This window comes from Rattus rattus, chromosome 8 (assembly GCF_011064425.1).
Source record: "Rattus rattus isolate New Zealand chromosome 8, Rrattus_CSIRO_v1, whole genome shotgun sequence".
Lineage (NCBI taxonomy): Eukaryota > Metazoa > Chordata > Mammalia > Rodentia > Muridae > Rattus > Rattus rattus.
Window position 1 is genome coordinate 81,444,725 of NC_046161.1, and position 17,176 is coordinate 81,461,900.

The 17,176-nt window shown below is 47.7% G+C and overlaps 1 protein-coding gene across 1 annotated transcript in view; it reads right to left on the bottom strand.

Annotated features, from left to right (window-relative positions):
• The window catches only part of LOC116907706 (ras-specific guanine nucleotide-releasing factor 1-like), a 69,151-nt gene that overhangs the window by 13,304 nt on the left and 38,671 nt on the right, over positions 1 to 17,176 (bottom strand). The window contains exons 4-6 of the mRNA XM_032910830.1: positions 15,613 to 15,705; positions 12,495 to 12,748; positions 2,873 to 2,952 (exon numbers count right to left, since the gene is read on the bottom strand). Coding sequence (XP_032766721.1) covers positions 2,873 to 2,952; positions 12,495 to 12,748; positions 15,613 to 15,705 — 427 coding nt within the window. The remainder of the gene's footprint in view (positions 1 to 2,872; positions 2,953 to 12,494; positions 12,749 to 15,612; positions 15,706 to 17,176) is intronic.

Consider the following 17,176-nt stretch of genomic DNA (forward strand, 5'->3'; position numbering starts at 1 on the left):
AAGTGTCTTTGTTAGAGGAAGAGGCAGGATCTCTCTCTCTCTCTCTCTCTCTCTCTCTCTCTCTCTCTGTGTGTGTGTGTGTGTGTGTGTGTGTGTGTGTGTGTGTGTGTGTGATGGTTTGGATATGCTTGGCCCACTCTATGGAGGTGTGGCCTTGTTGGAGTAGGTGTGTCACTGTGGGCGTGGGCTTTAATACCCTAGTCCTAGCTGCCTAGAAGTCAGTCTTCCACCAGCAGCCTTCAGATGAAGATGTAGAACTCTCAGCTCCTCCTGCACCATGCCTGCCTGGATGCTGCCATGTTCCTGCTTTGATGATAATGAACTAAATCTCTGAACCTGTGAGCCAGCCCCAATTAAATCTTGTCCTTATGAGAGTTGCCTTGGTCACGGTGTCTGTTCACAGCAGTAAAACCCTAAGATAGTGTGTGTATGCGTGTGCATGTCCATATGTGTGGGTCTGTAAGTGGGCACCTGTGTGCCCACATATCTCTGTGTGTTTGTATGTGGAAGCCAGAGTTCGACCTTTGGGGCCATTCCTCCCGAGTCACTGGCCTTGTTTTCTGAGATAAGGTCTTTTACTGGCACCTGAGACTTGCTGATTAGGCTAGTCTGGCTGGAAAACCCCGGGCTCTACCTGTCTCTGCCTCTCCAGTACTGACTGGGAATATAAATGTATGCCATTGAGTCCATTTAAAAGTGTTTGTTTATTTTTATTTCACGTGTATGTTTTATTAGGTCTCAGATAAACACAGAACAAATGGCCGAGGAGCCTAGCAACATCACAGCAGAACCTGGCCACCAGATTCTCCCAGAGTCAACAACAGAGTCTGCTGCAGAGTCCTGGCTCCTCTCAGCACCTCACTCCCAGCCCCTCCCCTAAACATCTCCAGTCCCTGAGCTTCGAGGCTCTTCTCTTCTGTATATAACCCAGCCATTTTGGTTAAATGCCCTCTTGGTGATGTTGCTCTCTTGGCTCTTGGTTTCTCTCTTGGTTCTTCTCTGCCCTCTCTCACTCTCCTCTCTCCACCTCTCTTTCCTCTCATGGCTTGGTTCAGTCTGCTGTCCTCATTTAGTTTGGACTCTACCATATGCCTGTGGGTATTCTCTCCTTCATATCTGTTATAAAAACCTTCTCCTCAGCCTTACCAAGGAACAATCATGTCCTCATTTCTCATGCATGCTTTGCCTATGTAAATATATCATGCATATGCAGCACCCACAGTGGCCAGAAGGGGCGTCACATTCCACTGGAATTGGAGTGACAGACTGTTGTTGGCCTCCATGTGGTTGGCTGAGAACCAAACCTCAGTCCTCTGCAAGAGCAGCAGTGAGTACATCCCACTGGGCCCAGGTATAGCTTTCTTGTGGCTTCTGGGATTTCACTCAGGTCATTGCTCCTCTGAGGCAAACATTTCACTGACTGACCTCTCTCCCCAGCCCCACAGAGCAGAGTTTTTGACACAAGAAACATCTAAAGAGTGTAGGGGAGTTGGGGAGCTACATCTGGCCCGGCTCTGACTGTGATTCTGCAGTCTCAGGGTCTTCCCCTCTGCCATGAAGGGAACACTGGTGTTCCTTTACCTACCAAAGTGAGAACATGAGAAGGAGAAAGGCTTGGGCCTGGCACAGGGGTGGTACAGTGGAAGGGACCAGCTGTGGCTCATTCCCAGAATCCAACAGCACGGCTTTCTAGGCAACCGAGATGAAGCCAGAGCCTTTGTTCTAGCAACTCAACTTCTGAACACCTAACCCGTGGAAATGGTCCCTAAAGATTTGCAACGGCTTAGAATCAATGAGAAGAGCTAGCTGGTCACTTGGTTTATGGTATGTATAGTTAGGGACACTGGCTCATTGTATAGCCATCAAAAAACTTAGCATGAGAAAACAGGGCATGACAAAGCTCCATTCACAATGCTAAGCTAGGATGTAACAACATTGCCTGTGTGGTGCTGTACATCTTTAATTACAGCCGTGGAAAGGCAAAAGCAGGCAGATCACTACTAGTTCAGGGTCAGCCTGGTCTTCATAGCAAGTTCCAGGGCACCTAGGGCTACATAGAGACCCTATTTCAAAACAATGACAGCAGCAATGTTAAAGCATAATGTAATAGTCCGAAGTAAGCAAATGAATGAAATGTCTGCTACAAACAAGCTTCAAACTTTCTAACTCACTCTGTTTTAGGTCATGTGGGGGGAACCCCGCACACTCTCAGGATCTCTGTGTAGGAAACACAGCAATGACTGGGGTGGCTGTCTTTGAGGGAGAGAGTGACAGGTGATATTTTAAGGTTTTTGTTGTTGTTGTTGTTGGTTTTTTTTTTTTTTTTTTTTTTTTTTTTTTTACTTTTCTGTAGCTTGAGATGTTCCTGGTGGACATGTTTCTGGGTGGGCATGTTCCTGGTGGACATGTTTCTGGGTGGGCATGTTTTTGGTGGACTCGTTTCTGAGTGGGCATGTTCCTGGTGGACATGTTTCTGGGTGGGCATGTTCCTGGTGGACACGTTTCTGGGTGGGCATGTTCCTGGTGGACACGTTTCTGGGTGGGCATGTTCCTGGTGGACTCGTTTCTGAGTGGGCATGTTCCTGGTGGACACGTTTCTGGGTGGGCATGTTCCTGGTGGACACGTTTCTGGGTGGGCATGTTCCTGGTGGACACGTTTCTGGGTGGGCATGTTGCTGTTGACAGGGAAGGCTGGCGAGCAAATAGAAAGATCTCATTCCCTTCTAGAGCACATGCTGGTCGTCTTTCTCCTCTCAGGGACTCTGGGGTCTACAGAGAGCCTCACTGTGGTGATCTAGAGGGACAGAGCTGTCTCCTACCCAGGAAAGGAATATGTGGGAGCCCGGGGGGGTGTTGGGGGATGGCTACTCACCCAGCACCAGGGTGGGCCAGCTGGCGATACGGGCCTTCAGGCCTTGGTAGAAGATCTGGTGCAGGAACATGATGGTCTCACTGAAAGAGAAAGCATTGGTGAGCTCTTGGCTGGGCTTCTTCCCTGGGGAGGACCCTGCTCATCACTTTAGTGCCCTGCCAAATCGGGGCCCTCAGTAAGAGCTCTAATCACCTAGGATCGAGTGGCAGAGCGTTGACCGCCACACAAGCCCCTCTGTGCAGGGGGTATGAGCCCATGAGGAAGGCAGAGACAAGCTGCTGTGGCCAGCAGCCAGTTGTGCAGAAGAAGCCCTCTCTGCTGTCTCCCCCTACTTCATCTGCCTCAAGGTATTGGAGAGACCTGGGGAATACAGAACACCACCACTGATGTGGAGAGAAGGGGCTTGGGACCCACATAGAGTGATGCTCACATCTGACCTGGGCTCTCTCTTAGCTGTTGTGTCCTCTAGCAAGACACCTAACATCTCTGGAATTCATATCCTTCTGTGTGAAATAGGCTGAGATGAAGAATCTCCTGCAATGCTGTGGCTCCTTGGATGCCTGGTATACAGTAGGAGCCTAGCAGAGCCCAGATCCCCACTATTCCTTTAATGCCTTCATTCATTCTCTTTCTCTAATGCCTTACCTGGTCCTTTTCCTCCTTCCCCTTTCCTGCCTGCTGTGCACGGAACCTTTCGGATTTTCTGAGGGTCTTTGCCCTCGGACCCCGCTCTACCCACCTCTGCTATTCATGGCTCCCTCACTCTTCCCCCTGCTCAGGTAGTATGATACAGCAAGACCTCCTCAGTGCACAAATGGCTGTGAGGGAGAACACATCCGAGCAGAGAGCAGAGCCGAGTCACAGGGAGGCCACTCCAGGCAGCCAGAAGATATGCACCAGACACTAGGACATACACCAGTGAGGAGAGGAAGCTCTTTGGATCCCAGTACCTCACAGACCAGTGCAGCAAAAGACCAGAGATAGAAAGGACGGTAGAAACAGCTTGAAGACATTACAAGGGACAGCTCCAGACCACACAGCAAAGCAAACAGGCTAATTAATCAAGTCACAAGATTTCTTTTCTCACTCTCAATGTTTGTTAAAAGTTATCATTTCCACTGTTCTTTACTCTCAACACACAGTAACATGATGTCTCTGTGTCTCAGTATGGTGTGTATTTGGTAAAAGCACATCTGTGGGTGAAAAAGCCCATCTTGCACGAGGGTGGGGATGGGAGGGGAATATAAGGTGCCCTGCTTCACTCCTCTCTGCTTTGTTCCTTTGCGGCAAGGTCACTCACTGAACCTGGCACGGGGCTGGTAGCCAGCAAGCCCCAGCCATCCTTATGATAATGCGTCCCCGCACTGGTGTTAAAGACATGCGCAGATACGTCAGTTTATGGATATGAATGCTAAAGATTTGAACTCAGATCCTCACTCTTCGGCAGCAAGTGCTCTTGCCCACTTAGCCATCTCCCCAGACTGAGTCTGATTGTTGTGGTTTGCCCTGGAGTTATCTGTATTTTGATGCTAATTCCACTGCCCCAAGGACAGCTGCCTAGTCAGAACTCAGGAATCAGGTGACTTCACCAGAACCACCTCTCCATTGAATTTGTAAAGCACAGGTGAGGGGCAGGTACAGGATAGAAGGAGGCCTGTCATTGGAGGAGAAGGAAGGATGGGCGGGAGAGAAGTTTGAAGGAGGAGGAGGAGACTGGATCAGAAGGAGGAGAGAAGGGGAGAAGCCGTGGCAGGACAAAGGAGGCTGACGTAAAGATCTCACTCTGTGTATTTACAGGTTGTTATCAATGTTCCTAAGGGATGGATGGTACTGAGCTTTGTATGTTTAAGTGGACAATTATAGCTTACCAATTGGGTCAAAGATTATTGTGTTGTGTGTTCTTTGATGTGACGGTTTGAGTGTAGGAAAGTGTGCGGCGGCAGGAGACACTGGGCCGCCGAGGAGTTGGGATGTGTTTCCGCCAAGCTATCTAGCAGATATCTTGGGGCACCATGGTGCTGGACCTAGCGAGGTAAAAGACAACCATATACTTTTTTTTTTTATTTTTATATATTTTACAACAACATCTGATGACTTAAAAACCCACATAACCTAACTGAGTAACGTTTCCTTGCTGAAAGATGCTAACGCTGCCTGAATCCTGGTGGAGGGTCCTGTAGCAACACTGAGACAGTGACCAGTGAGGTGGCTGCTGAATGTTAGAGTGGCTGTGGTGACTTCTTAAACTAAGGAAGGCAGCTGTGAAGTTTCCCAGATTTGCTGACTTCCCTGAACTTGGGGAAGGAGTTCTCAGGTCTGTATTTTATGGCCAGGCAAACGTCTTCCAAACTTAGAGCCTCAGACCCTGCTGCTGCTGCCAGTCAGGTTTCTGTGGCCCTCCAACCCTCTGTCCCAGGGTCTCCATGGGCAAGAGTCACCTGAAGACAGCGACTTCTTTGCTTATATCCCAAGGCAGTAACTCTCCAATCTTATCTTCAGACTCCGCGTCTGACCCTGGTTCTTTGCTGTTTCCACCACACCTGAGATGAATCTCTCTGTGGACGTCTCGGATGCTTCCAAGTCACCTGTGAGAGAGACTGTCCTCTTCCAAACTGTTAACGTCCATGTCTTGGTCTTTCCCCTGCCTCACAGGTGTTCTTTCTGACATCTACAATGCTGTGTGTTCTCCAGAAGCTCTCGAATGAACTCTGACCAGATCCTTTAGAAGAATACCTCCCCATCTGTGGCATCTACAAAAGTATATTGCTTAGATAATCAAATTTGAAAGCTGATACGCTTCCTCGAGGCACCAGCTGTGGAGCAGATGTCGAGTTAGCAGCCTCGAGACAAACATTTACTTTGTATGTCTCCATCCTAGCTCTGGGGTGACCAGGTGCACTGTCAGTCACTCCTACTGTTTTGGAAAGAATCATTGTTTTTCCTTAGCATTAGGTCTCGACAGTGGACGTGTGTGTGTGTGTGTGTGTGTGTGTGTGTGTGTGTGTGTGTGTGTGTGTGTGTTGTGCGTGTGTGCGCGAGCGTGGGTGCGTGTGTCTGACTCCCCTTCACAGAGCACAGGTAAGGAAAATTCAGGCTTCTGAATTAAGAATTTTAAAACGATCACTGGCTTAGCTTCCACATCTGGGTCCTTAACAAGACAGCCCATTCTCTGAAGTTCCCAAATCAGACATCGACTTCTCTGTAGCTCTGACAGTCTTCCACAGAGTTGTCTATTGTGTCAGGCTCTTTGGTCCCCATGGAGAATCAGGGGTGAAAGTGCAGCCACCTCCAAGGATGACCTCTGATCCGTCTTCTGGACGATGATCTCTGATCTATTTTCTGGACAACTTCCTTCAGTTTGCCCATCAGCACCTTGCGCTGTGCCTTGGAGGAGTGATTTCTTTCTGTGAGTCTGACAACTTCTACAGCTTTCTCACTCTGCCTTCTCAGAGTTGAGGGGAGTTAGTGCATCTCTCTGGATTAGGTCCCGGCCTCAGGCAATGCTACTGTTTATTTGAGCTTCCCTCTGGACTACTCAGTGTCTCTCTAACAGTAATGTGAGTGCTAGCCTCCTTAGCATTGATGTTTATTGGGCCAGCACCTCTTTTTTTTTTTAAGTGGAAGATTTATTTTTGTTATTTTTAATTATGTGCCTGAGTGTTAGCATGTGCCCCTCAGGACTAGTACCTGAGGAGACTAGAGGTATAGGGTTCCCTGGAACTAGAATTATAGTCATTTGAGAGCTGCTAATGAGGGAATCAAACTCAGGTCCTTAGCGAGGGCTGAAGGAGTACTTTACACCAAGCCGTCTCTCCAGCCCCAGAGAAGCACTTTTAATTCCCTGCAAGGCTGTTTCCTTTGCTTTCAGAACTTGGCTGCTTGTTGCAAGAAGCATGGCTCTCAGGCCATTCAGATCTCAGCATGCATTTCTCACTGAGCCATATTTTTGCTTTTGATTCAAAATAGGATATTGAGAATGTGTTTTATTCACACACTCAGGGGCCACTGTAGAGTTATCGTTTCAATTTCAGTATTGTCTCTGGAGATCAGCAGGCCAGAGGACAGCAAGCGAGATACAGTAATGACCAACTGGTTGAGCCTCCAAAGCATACACATGGCATGTATCATATCAAATGGATCATTCTCCTCCTGGCCCCCCGCCTGCTGCTTGGTAACAGGGTTCTCTGTAGCCCTGGCTGTCCTGGGACATGTTCTGTAGACCAGGCTGGCTTCAGACTCACAGAGATCTACTAGCCTCTGCCTCTTGGGTGTTGGGATTAAAGCTGTGCACTACCATGCCGGGCTTCAAATGGACCATCTTAAGATTCATGGCATCCCAAACAATGAAATCGTATCATCAAAGTCATTTGTCACAGATCATTACAACAAAACAAGGTTTGACATTTCACAAGAATTACCAAAATGTGGTGGAGACGTAAACCGAGACTGTGTTGTTTGATGGGTGTGCTCCGTGAAGGGTGAACACAAGCCTTGCACTGTGGAAGGTGACATCTGTTCAGCAAGCTTGTGGAGGGATTGGAGGTAGAGGCGGGTGTGCATGGCAGTAAACAACACAGAGGCTCTGTCTCCAACAAGGTGGAAGGAGAGGACAGACACCCGGAGTTTTCCTCTGACCTACACATGAATATGTCCACAGGCACACAAAGGTACACGGCACATACACACGTACCCACACGCATGCATGCACGCATACACACACATGATTAGTGGGTTGGTTGAACGTTTTCCATGAATATCAGCCTTTTGTCTATTTTGGGAGATGCCCTGTGTTGCCTAATTACTCTTTTCTCTCAAGAAGTTGAAACAACTCCCACAAACACAGGTCTGACATGTGTGAGTCCCATCATTCACTTCAGATTTCTCATGGTTGGGGATATGATTTTCCATTTTGCTATGGGAGGATCTCTGTTTTCTTTCTGCCTTCACCTTGGACGTCAGGTCTTTTTCAACCCCTACATGGCATCCATATACCTGTACTTTAGTTTATGTGAAAATACTCAACCAAAGCTTGTTTTGCTGCAATATGAGACAAAAGGCCATGGATGCGACTTTCCTCTTTGATTGGCATGCCAAGTGGCCAATTCAAATTAGAATGCCAGTGGTTTTTACTAAGTTCATGAGCATTCCTCAACCTGAGCCTGGATTTTCTTTTTGATCGATGGCATGCTGCCTGGCTCTGGTCTTAGGTGGTTCTATCCTGTTATGATATAGCTTTGTTCTATCTATCTATCTATCTATCTATCTATCTATCTACCTACCTACCTACTTACCTATCATCTATCTATCTATCTATCTATCTATCTATCTATCTATCTATCTATCACCTACCTACCTATTATCTATCTATCTATCTATCTATCTATCTATCTATCTATCTATCTATCACCTACCTACCTATCACCTACCTACCTACCTTCCTACCTACCTATCATCTATCTGTCTATTATCTTGCAGGTATGTAGCCATGTGAGGCCAGAGGCCAGCCTTTGGCGCATTCCTCAGGAACACTGTCAGCCTTATGTTGAGGCAGGGTCTCTCACGGACCTAAAGTTCACCATGTAAGCTAGGTTGGCTGGCCATTGAGCCCCAGGGAGCCTCTGGTCTCTGCCACCTTACTGCTGAGATCACAGGTATACACTACCTTCGGTTTTTCACATGGTTTCTGGGGTGGAACTCAGATCCAAGTGCAAACTGAGCCATTTTCCCAAGTCCCACTTGTGTGTTTTCCAAGTCTTTACAAAAGACATAAGAAGCTTTATGTCTCGGTCACTTGGAACCTCTGTTTATTTCTATATATTGTTGGTTCCATTTCAAGCAGGATCATTCTCTCATATTTTAAAGTTACTCTGTAGACAATGGGAAAAGCTACCCTCCTTGGATTAAAAACTCCCTGGACTTTGGACTCCTGACCAGGTTCCCATCACCTGTGACCTCTGATTTATCCAACACAACTACTCCTCCACCATCTGCTTCTCTTGTCACTGAGGAACAGCTTGAGCTGACCAGCCTCTTGGTCACTCCATCTGACCCATCATACTGTGGATTCTGTGCTCTGCTCTCAGGGCCACCTGCTTCTCTGTCATCTCCGCCCAGACCATTGTTAGTGGGTTCCTCAGGGGTCCCCTGCTTCCACACTGCCTTCACCCACTCTCTTGAACATCTGAGCTGCCTTAGAGTGGCCTTAGCTTGTCCTGTACCCTCCCCCAGTCTCCAGTCTGTCTTACGGATTCATCCCTCTCTCTCACTTCACTTCAGCCACTCTGCCTCTGTTTCTGTCCACTGTGCTCAAGTTTTCCTTGCCTCAGAGTTTCTGCATAGGCCATTCTCTTGGGCACATCTGACATTTTTGGATGGGAGAAGGAGAGTAGGGGAGAAGAGGAAATGGGAGGGGGGAAGAGTCTAGTATTATGTACGTGCGAGTATACTTGAAAATTACTTCAGATTTGTTATTTTATTTTAGGTGTGGGAATGCTCTGCCTTCATGTATGTGTGCTCACAACATGCACGCCTGGTTCCCATGGAGGTCGGGAGAGGGCACTGGATGCCTGGAACTGGAGCTATGGTTGTAAGACACCACGTGGGTGCTGGGATCTCAATTCGGGTCCTCTGCAGGAGCAAGCAAGTGCTCGTAATCGCCGAGCCATCTCTCCAGCCCTAAAGGCCTTTATTTAAAGAATCGACTTTTGACTAGAATAATTGGAAGGGCTTTCCATTTTATTCAGTTCTGTCAGTTTAAGGGAAAAAAAATGATTGATTTCTTTCAGTTCTGTTGGTTTAAGTAAAAACGATTGATTCTTTTAAAATGCTAAGTTCATCGTGGCTCTTCAAGTAGGTTTCCTAGATGCGCTGCACCCTTTCAAAGGTGGGGGACTGCGAGCCCTGAGCTGAGCTCTGCCAACACGGAGTCAGGCACCAGGCCAGATGCTGGTCACTCACACCCAATCCTAGCAATGATAAAGGTGGAGAATGGGTTCCAGTGGGTACCATCCTTACTGAACTCTGTGTCACAGGTTAGCAGCTGTGGTCTGCAGGACGCACACGACACATCCCATCTCCGATGACTTTCACTTTTTTGAGGTTATTGTTTTAAGACAGAATCTCACTATGTATTTAAGGATGCCCAGGAGCCTGTTATAGACTCCAGACTGGCCCTTGCCTCTTCAGTGCTGGCGTTCTAGGTATGTGCACCACAGCTGGATTTTCTTTTCATACTCAAATCCTCAAACAAATATTTTGTGACATGTGGAAATTATATGAAGTTCACATCTTAGTGTGTATAAATAAAATTAATTGGAATAGAGCCACCCCATGTGTTTGTGTCTCTATTACTGCTTACTTGCCATAGGGAATGTGGGCTCCACAAACTCTAAAATATCGATTTTAATTAATTTTTTAGTGAATGAAGCAATGACATTTTATGTATTACTGCACTTTGCTCCGGTTTATCCTTCCACTACCCTTCTGTTCCTTCTTCTGCCTCCTACGATAAGATCAAAATACTCACGTATGGCCCTTTCCAGATAAGTTTTGCTGGCCAGTATATGAGTGGTCTCCCAGGAATTGTGACGTGTGTAGCTCTGGGCCTGTTCTCGCCCTCTGGGAAGACCCAGCTGGATCTAAAGATATCATTGTTTGGGTTTGTGAGGTGGCTCAGTGGGTCAAGCACGTGCTTCACAGGTACACGAATCTGCATTTAGACCTCCATCGCCCATGTGAAACCTGGCACAGTGGCATAAGTCGGTCATCCCAGCTCTGGGAAAGCAGACAAGAGGATCATTGGTGCTTGCTGGTCAATGGGTATAGTCCAAATGGTGAGATCCAGGTGTACTGAGAAATCTTACCAGATAATAAGGGGAAAAACCTAGGATGCAGAGAAATCGAAGGAGAGGCCCAGTGTCGACTTTTGCCTCTACATGTACACGTGTGCACACACTCACACATACACAAAAGAAATCACTTTAAACGTACTGAGGGCTACTGCAGAGAGGCACTCTAGGAGTATACGGAGGGGAATGATTGGCTAATAGCTATCAAGAGGTCTGGGGGCTGGTGAGGGACAGAACATCCAAAGGAACCAATGAGAAGAGTTCATTTGAGACCTGCTTACCTTCCCCTTTCTTCAGGGACCAGGAAGGGGCATAACCAAGGTCAGGCCAAAGAGGACAGAGTAGGGCCAGAGCAGGGCAGAAACAGACCTGTCTACACTGGTAGTTATGGTGGCTTTGGTGTCCACCCTTGTCCACTCCCTAGATCATTCAGACATGACAAATGGATTGTGCCATTTCCTTCCACAGAGTTCCTCATTGGCCCAAACCAAGGCTTCAGGCAGTCACTCACTGTCAATCATCAGAGTAAGCATCAGGATACAGACACCCCCTGTCACCAGGCTGGGGAGCCCCTTAGCACAATTGTAGCTTCCAGCGCTCAGTGCCAGGGGCCTGGATTTTATTAAAAGGAAATTGTTCAAGTCTGTAAGCAGACCACACTGGCCACTCAGAGCCGGCTGCTGCTGCTAAGGTGAAGGGTCTTCCCGAGGTATGACAAGCATGCAATTAACGCCCTTCATGACACTGCCAGCCTGGAGGAGAGAGGTCTCTTTCTTCTCCAGGACCCTTTTACGGAGCACCAGTAAATTAAATCACTAAATTGATATCAGGTTTCTAATGTGGCTGTTCACTTCCTCTCCCAAGCAATGCAACTGGGCAGAGATGCTCTCCAGTAAAGCAGCAGGCAGCTCCACTCTTCACATGTGCTGCCCAGACCCCTCCCTTCCCCTTCGGGACCTGTCCCCAAGGCACTTATAGTAGGAGGAAGGGTGGGGCTCACACAGTGGAACAGACTTCAGATGGGGCTGGTATTTGGAGTCCTGTGCTGGGATCTATGCTCACAAGAAGCATGGAGAAAGGAGAGGCGGCTGGCTTGTCTTTCCTTGTCCACCCTGTGATGCCTCTTTTCCACATGCTTCTGTCCAGAGAGGCTCTTAGCACAAGAATCTCCCAGAAGTAAAGGTTGTTGCTAAGCACTTCAAAACCGTGAGCGCAAATAAGCTATTTTTCCTTTCTTTTCTTTCTTTTTCTTCAGTTCTGTGAACAAAACTGACGGTTTCCCATATGCTGGGCAAGTTCTTCATCTGAGTTGTATTTCCAACCATTTTTACAAAGTAAAGTACTCAGCTTCAGGTATTTTGTTATAGCACCATGAACTAGATGAAGACAATTTGTAACTGTTAAATATTGAAAGTAGAGTTTCTCAATCATGTTGGTATTGTTACTCTGGGTAGAATAGTTCCTGGGTGTTATAGTCTGTTTGGACACATCCATGGCCTTTGCCCAGAAACATCAGTAACTACCGCCTATAAATTTTGCAGTCAAACCCATTATTGTTAACTCTCTTACTATGCCCAAAATGCTTTAGACTATGTATGCCTTAGTTTATACTCCCATCTCAGGCTCTGAAACTGCTTGGTCATAGGACCTTGAATTCTTCCATTCCTCCCTCGGGCTCAGAGTCCTCAGGTGGGAAACACACGTGAGTTTGTGTCAGCATTCAGCTCAACACCTGGTAACCAATGCTTCCCACCTTTGTCGCCCCTCCTGCTTACCTGTTCAGAAAGATGCTGCTGACGTCGTCATGTGTTATAGGGGGTTTCTTAGAGCTGGCGGCCATGCGCAGTGGGCGCAGAAAATTGTTGACAAGGATGTGTAGTTGCTGCACGTACTCGGCCTCAGCTTCCAGCATGCTGAACACCACCTGGTTCCTCTTGCGCATGCTGTCGGCGTGAGGAGACCGGATGTAGTCCTGGATGATGTTCTTCCACTTTCGCCGGCACAGCCATCCGCGAAGGAAGCTCTGTACCTGGGAAAGAAGATTGTGAGACGTTAATGTTAGCATCAGTTACTCTTGTTCTTAAAAACTATGGCTACATTAGGGGCGGGGACCGGGTGTTGGTCATCCTCGCTGCTGGGAGTGTAGGGAGAAGAGCTGATATGAAAGGAAGGCCTGGCTCTGCCGCCTGTGTGACGCTGCGCATGCGCCATGTGCCCTCAGGCATTTTTTCCATTTATGAAATAGGGATCAGGAACATCACAGTATGGACTAGTCAGCTAGTTAGAAACGTGAGTTCTAGGGCCTGCTCCAGCCTGCTCCATTTTAATAAGTTCCTTGATTGTTCTGGAAGGGAGAAAGGAGGGAAAGTGGACCTCAAGTCTCCACACAGGGCTAGCTTGAGAAGGGTTGCTAGGCTGTGCCTGCCGTGGTTTCGTCTTGTGTAATGACTCTTCTGAGAGCCCAGGGGTTTCAATTAAAGCTTGTCTGGAGAAGGTAATTATCAAATTGAACAGAACAAGGCAAATTTGCACATCTCCAGCTCTTCTGTGGTTTCTGAGCCCTAGCGCCAGACTGGAGCCTCTCCAAGCTCAGCAGGAAAGTAAGGGGGACACTTGCTTAGTGGCCTTGGAGTTGGCTGAGAGAAGTGGTCTCTAACGAGTGTCAGGAACTTGAAAAAGGGTCTTCACTTGTGCATGTGCATGGATGCACATACAGATACACACAGAGAAATGCATACAGAGGACACAGACACACATGAACATGCACACTACATATACAACACGGGTGCTTGCACACGCGTGTGCGCGAGCACACACACACACAGATACATTTAAACACATATACATTTGCTGACTAGTTTTTCTTATGATCTTGACACAAGCTGGAGTCACCAGGAAGCCCTCAAATGAGAAAATACTTCCATAAGATTGGGTAGTAGGCAATCCTGGAGGATATTTTATAAAATTAGTGATTGAGGGCCCCATGCATTGTGTACAATGCCACTTCTGAACTAAAGGTCCTGGGTGCTATAAAAATGCAGGCTGAGCAACCACCAGGAGTGAGCCATTACGTAGCTTTCCTCCATGCCTCTGCATCAGCTCCTACCTCCAGGTTACTTTCCTGTTTAAGCTCCTGCCTTGGCTTTCCTCAATGGATAATGATATGCAAGCCAAATAAACTCTTTGCCCCCCAGGTTGTTTTGGTCATGGTGTGTCATCATGGCAATAGAAACCCTAACTGAGACAATGCACAAACACACAAAGACACAGGTCCAGACACACACATAAAGACACAAGTACAGCTGCACATGGTTCTAAACCAGGGTCATCTACCTCCTGCACTCTTGGGGTTGCTTGGCTGTGCACAAGCTCATGACCTGTGTAGGAGGACACAGAGACGGGGGCAGGCATATAGGAATCTTTCCTGAAAGGCATGGCTACAGACAGTAAGTGAGCCTGCCGTACAGATTTCCCTCTAAGGACAGGGAAACCTTTGTGGAAGAGAGAGGGCTTGAAATCCCCAAGAGACAGATAAATGGGTGTGTGTGTGGATTTCAGTCAGCTCTTATCAAATGCTGCCAGCAGAAAGAACTGCCCTAAGTCAAGGGGTATTCCGGGATGTTTAAGGGACCAAACAGAGCCAGCTATCCCTGCCTTGGTGGGACCTGGTGTTGAAACTCCATGTTTGTCTGTGTGAATCTGAAAGCTTCTACATACACATGTGGCTGGCTTGGTAATGGGAGAGGGCAGCCTCTCTTGCCTGTGGCTGACATTGCTACCCCTGTACTGGAGGTGGCCTAGGCTGTTAGACCTCCTGCTTCTCCAGGACGCCACATGTTCGTGTAGCTGAGGGCATGGGCTGGAGAACTGGCGCCAGGGTTGGAGTATCTTTCTGCACATATCTAGCTGTGTCAGCTTTGACAGGTTACCTGGCCACTCTGTGTCTCAGCTTCCCCCTATATGAGAATGGAGATGATAATCGCATCTCAAAGGCTTCTACTCAGGATCCACTTAATCTGCATCAAGCTCCCGGAATAGCATCTGGCACGTAGAAAGTGGCTAATGAATGCTGCAATGTCTATTTTTGAGAAACTAGATACCCGGATTTCTGTATGAAGTGTTTAGCTCTGCCAGCACCAGCAGCAAATATAAATGGGGAAATAGATGCACGCTGCGAGCCATGCACCCCGAGGGCTGGACTTGGCCTGTGGGATGCATTAGGAGTTTCTGGTCTGTGTGACCCGGGGTTCTTCCTGCAAACTAGACAGAGTGTCCTCCCGTTTCATTTGCTGTCCTTAGGGTAAACCATCGCCCTCGTCTTGAGTCTGACAAGATGAAAACACAGCCAGGCTCCTTCTCTGTGCGGTGGCACTATGGGGTGGCCCGTGGTATTGTTATTACCCTGGCTACTGGGCAGGTCCCTGACACTGTTTTCTCTTGGGAACTCTAATAGAACCGAAGGAGTGGCTGACTATGGGGGTCTCATGAAGGCTGGCCAACTTCCTGTTGAATCTTGCTGGGGACTGGGCAGGTGTGTGTGTGTGTGTGTGTGTGTGTGTGTGTGTGTGTGTGTGTGTGTGAGAGAGAGAGAGAGAGAGAGAGAGAGAGAGAGAGAGAGAGAGAGAGAGAAACACTATGGGAAGGTTCCTGGGGGTGGGGGGAGGGTTGTGAAGCTGTACAGCACCTAGAGGAGAACTCTTAAAGGAGACTTCCTAGGCCTTGGTCCTGTCCCCATCTCCTCCTTTATCTCCTTTTTCTCTATACAGTGGGCTTGATCACTCTCTCTCACAGTGACTGTGGTTTCCATCTCTGGAATGAAGTGGCTGGGTGAGTGACACGCCCTACAGGCAGTAGAATGTCAGGGGGACACTGGCAGCCAGGGGTAGTACAAACCTTCTTAATTTTCTTGATGTCGTCGTCCTCATCCTCAGGGGCAACCAGCTGGTTGGACTGGATACGTTCATTGTCCTTGATCAGGTTTGCAATCTGCAACAGAATCATAGGTCAGTGGTGGGCAGGAGACACTGACCAGCGGGCAATGGCAACCCCCGAAGGCTTGCCTCATCTGCAGCAGGAGTTGACACTGTTGTGTGCTGAGTTGGTAGAGCATGAGGTATTGGAACCAGTGTACCTTGGATACCTTGGGGCCGTCAGGGTGTGGACCAGGCCCTTCTATGTCTGAGGCATTGTCTAGAACCCGGCCTATGAGTCTTTTCTATGTTCTACAAACCATAAATCCCTTTTATTTTACTGTGGTAAGATATGTAGGAGAAAAGAGTTACCATATACATTTTTTCATGTGTAGTTTTGTATGTGCATGTGGTACGTGCGCATATACGCAGGCAAATGTATTCCTGTATGTTCCTTCGTATGGAGTCTGTGGTTTTCTCTCAATTGAGCTGCAGCTTTAATTTTTGAGACAAGGTCTCACTGACCCCGAAGTTCATCAGTTCGGCTAGGGTGGTTTGCCAGTGAGCTTCAAGGGTCTCCAGGCTTTCACCCGAGGCTGGGATTGCAGGCATGTACCATTATTGGGTTCTAGGGATTTGAACTCAGGTCCTTGTGCTTGCATGGCAGGGACTTACCTGACTGAGCCAGCTACTTAGCACCCACCAATCGTTTTTTTTTTAAAACTAAGGTTTGTTTATGTATTTGTTTGTGCGTGTGCCTGTGTGTATGCGTTTGCGGAGCCAGAAGAAAACTTTCAGGAGTTCAGTTCACTGCTCCCACGATGTGGGTTCCAGGACTGAACTCTCACTGTCAGGTTTGGAGGCAAGCGTCTCTGCCCACCGAGCATTCACTGCCTTCCTCGGCGAATCGTCACTCACAACATTGCTTAGAGGCATCCACCCTATTCGTACGTGCAGCCAACATCACCGATTCTCCTTGCCATCTTTAGACGGAAACCCTGTGCCCATGATGCAGAAAGTTCTACTGTTGACAGCTAGCGTGCTACCTTGCACGTCTATGAACTTTACACTTGGAGGTCCATACGGAGTTACTTGGTATTTTGCTTAGCATTGCAACTTCAGGGTTTGTCTGTTGTCAGAATTTTCCTCATACACATTATCATTACCCTGTGTTCTCATATACTCCCATGATTCCCCTGGCCCCTTCCGGCTATTTCTCTTCCTTCTCCTAGATAGTCCTCCTCTCTGCCTTTTTATTCTGTGTATTCCATCACCTTCTTTCACTCCAGTTCCTTAAGAGCTCATCTTCCCTCTCGAGATCCCTCTTTTAGTTTCGTGATTGACACAATACGCACACACGCACACACACACAATCTTGATTCTAGCTTCTACATATGAGAAAACGTGCAGTACTTGTCTGATTCTGGCTTATTTCATTTAATGCAGAGATATGCAGTTCCATTCATTTTCTTGCAAACGTTATCATCTTATTTTTCTCTATGGCTGCATAAAGTTCCACGCCGTATTATGTACCACATTCTCTTTAT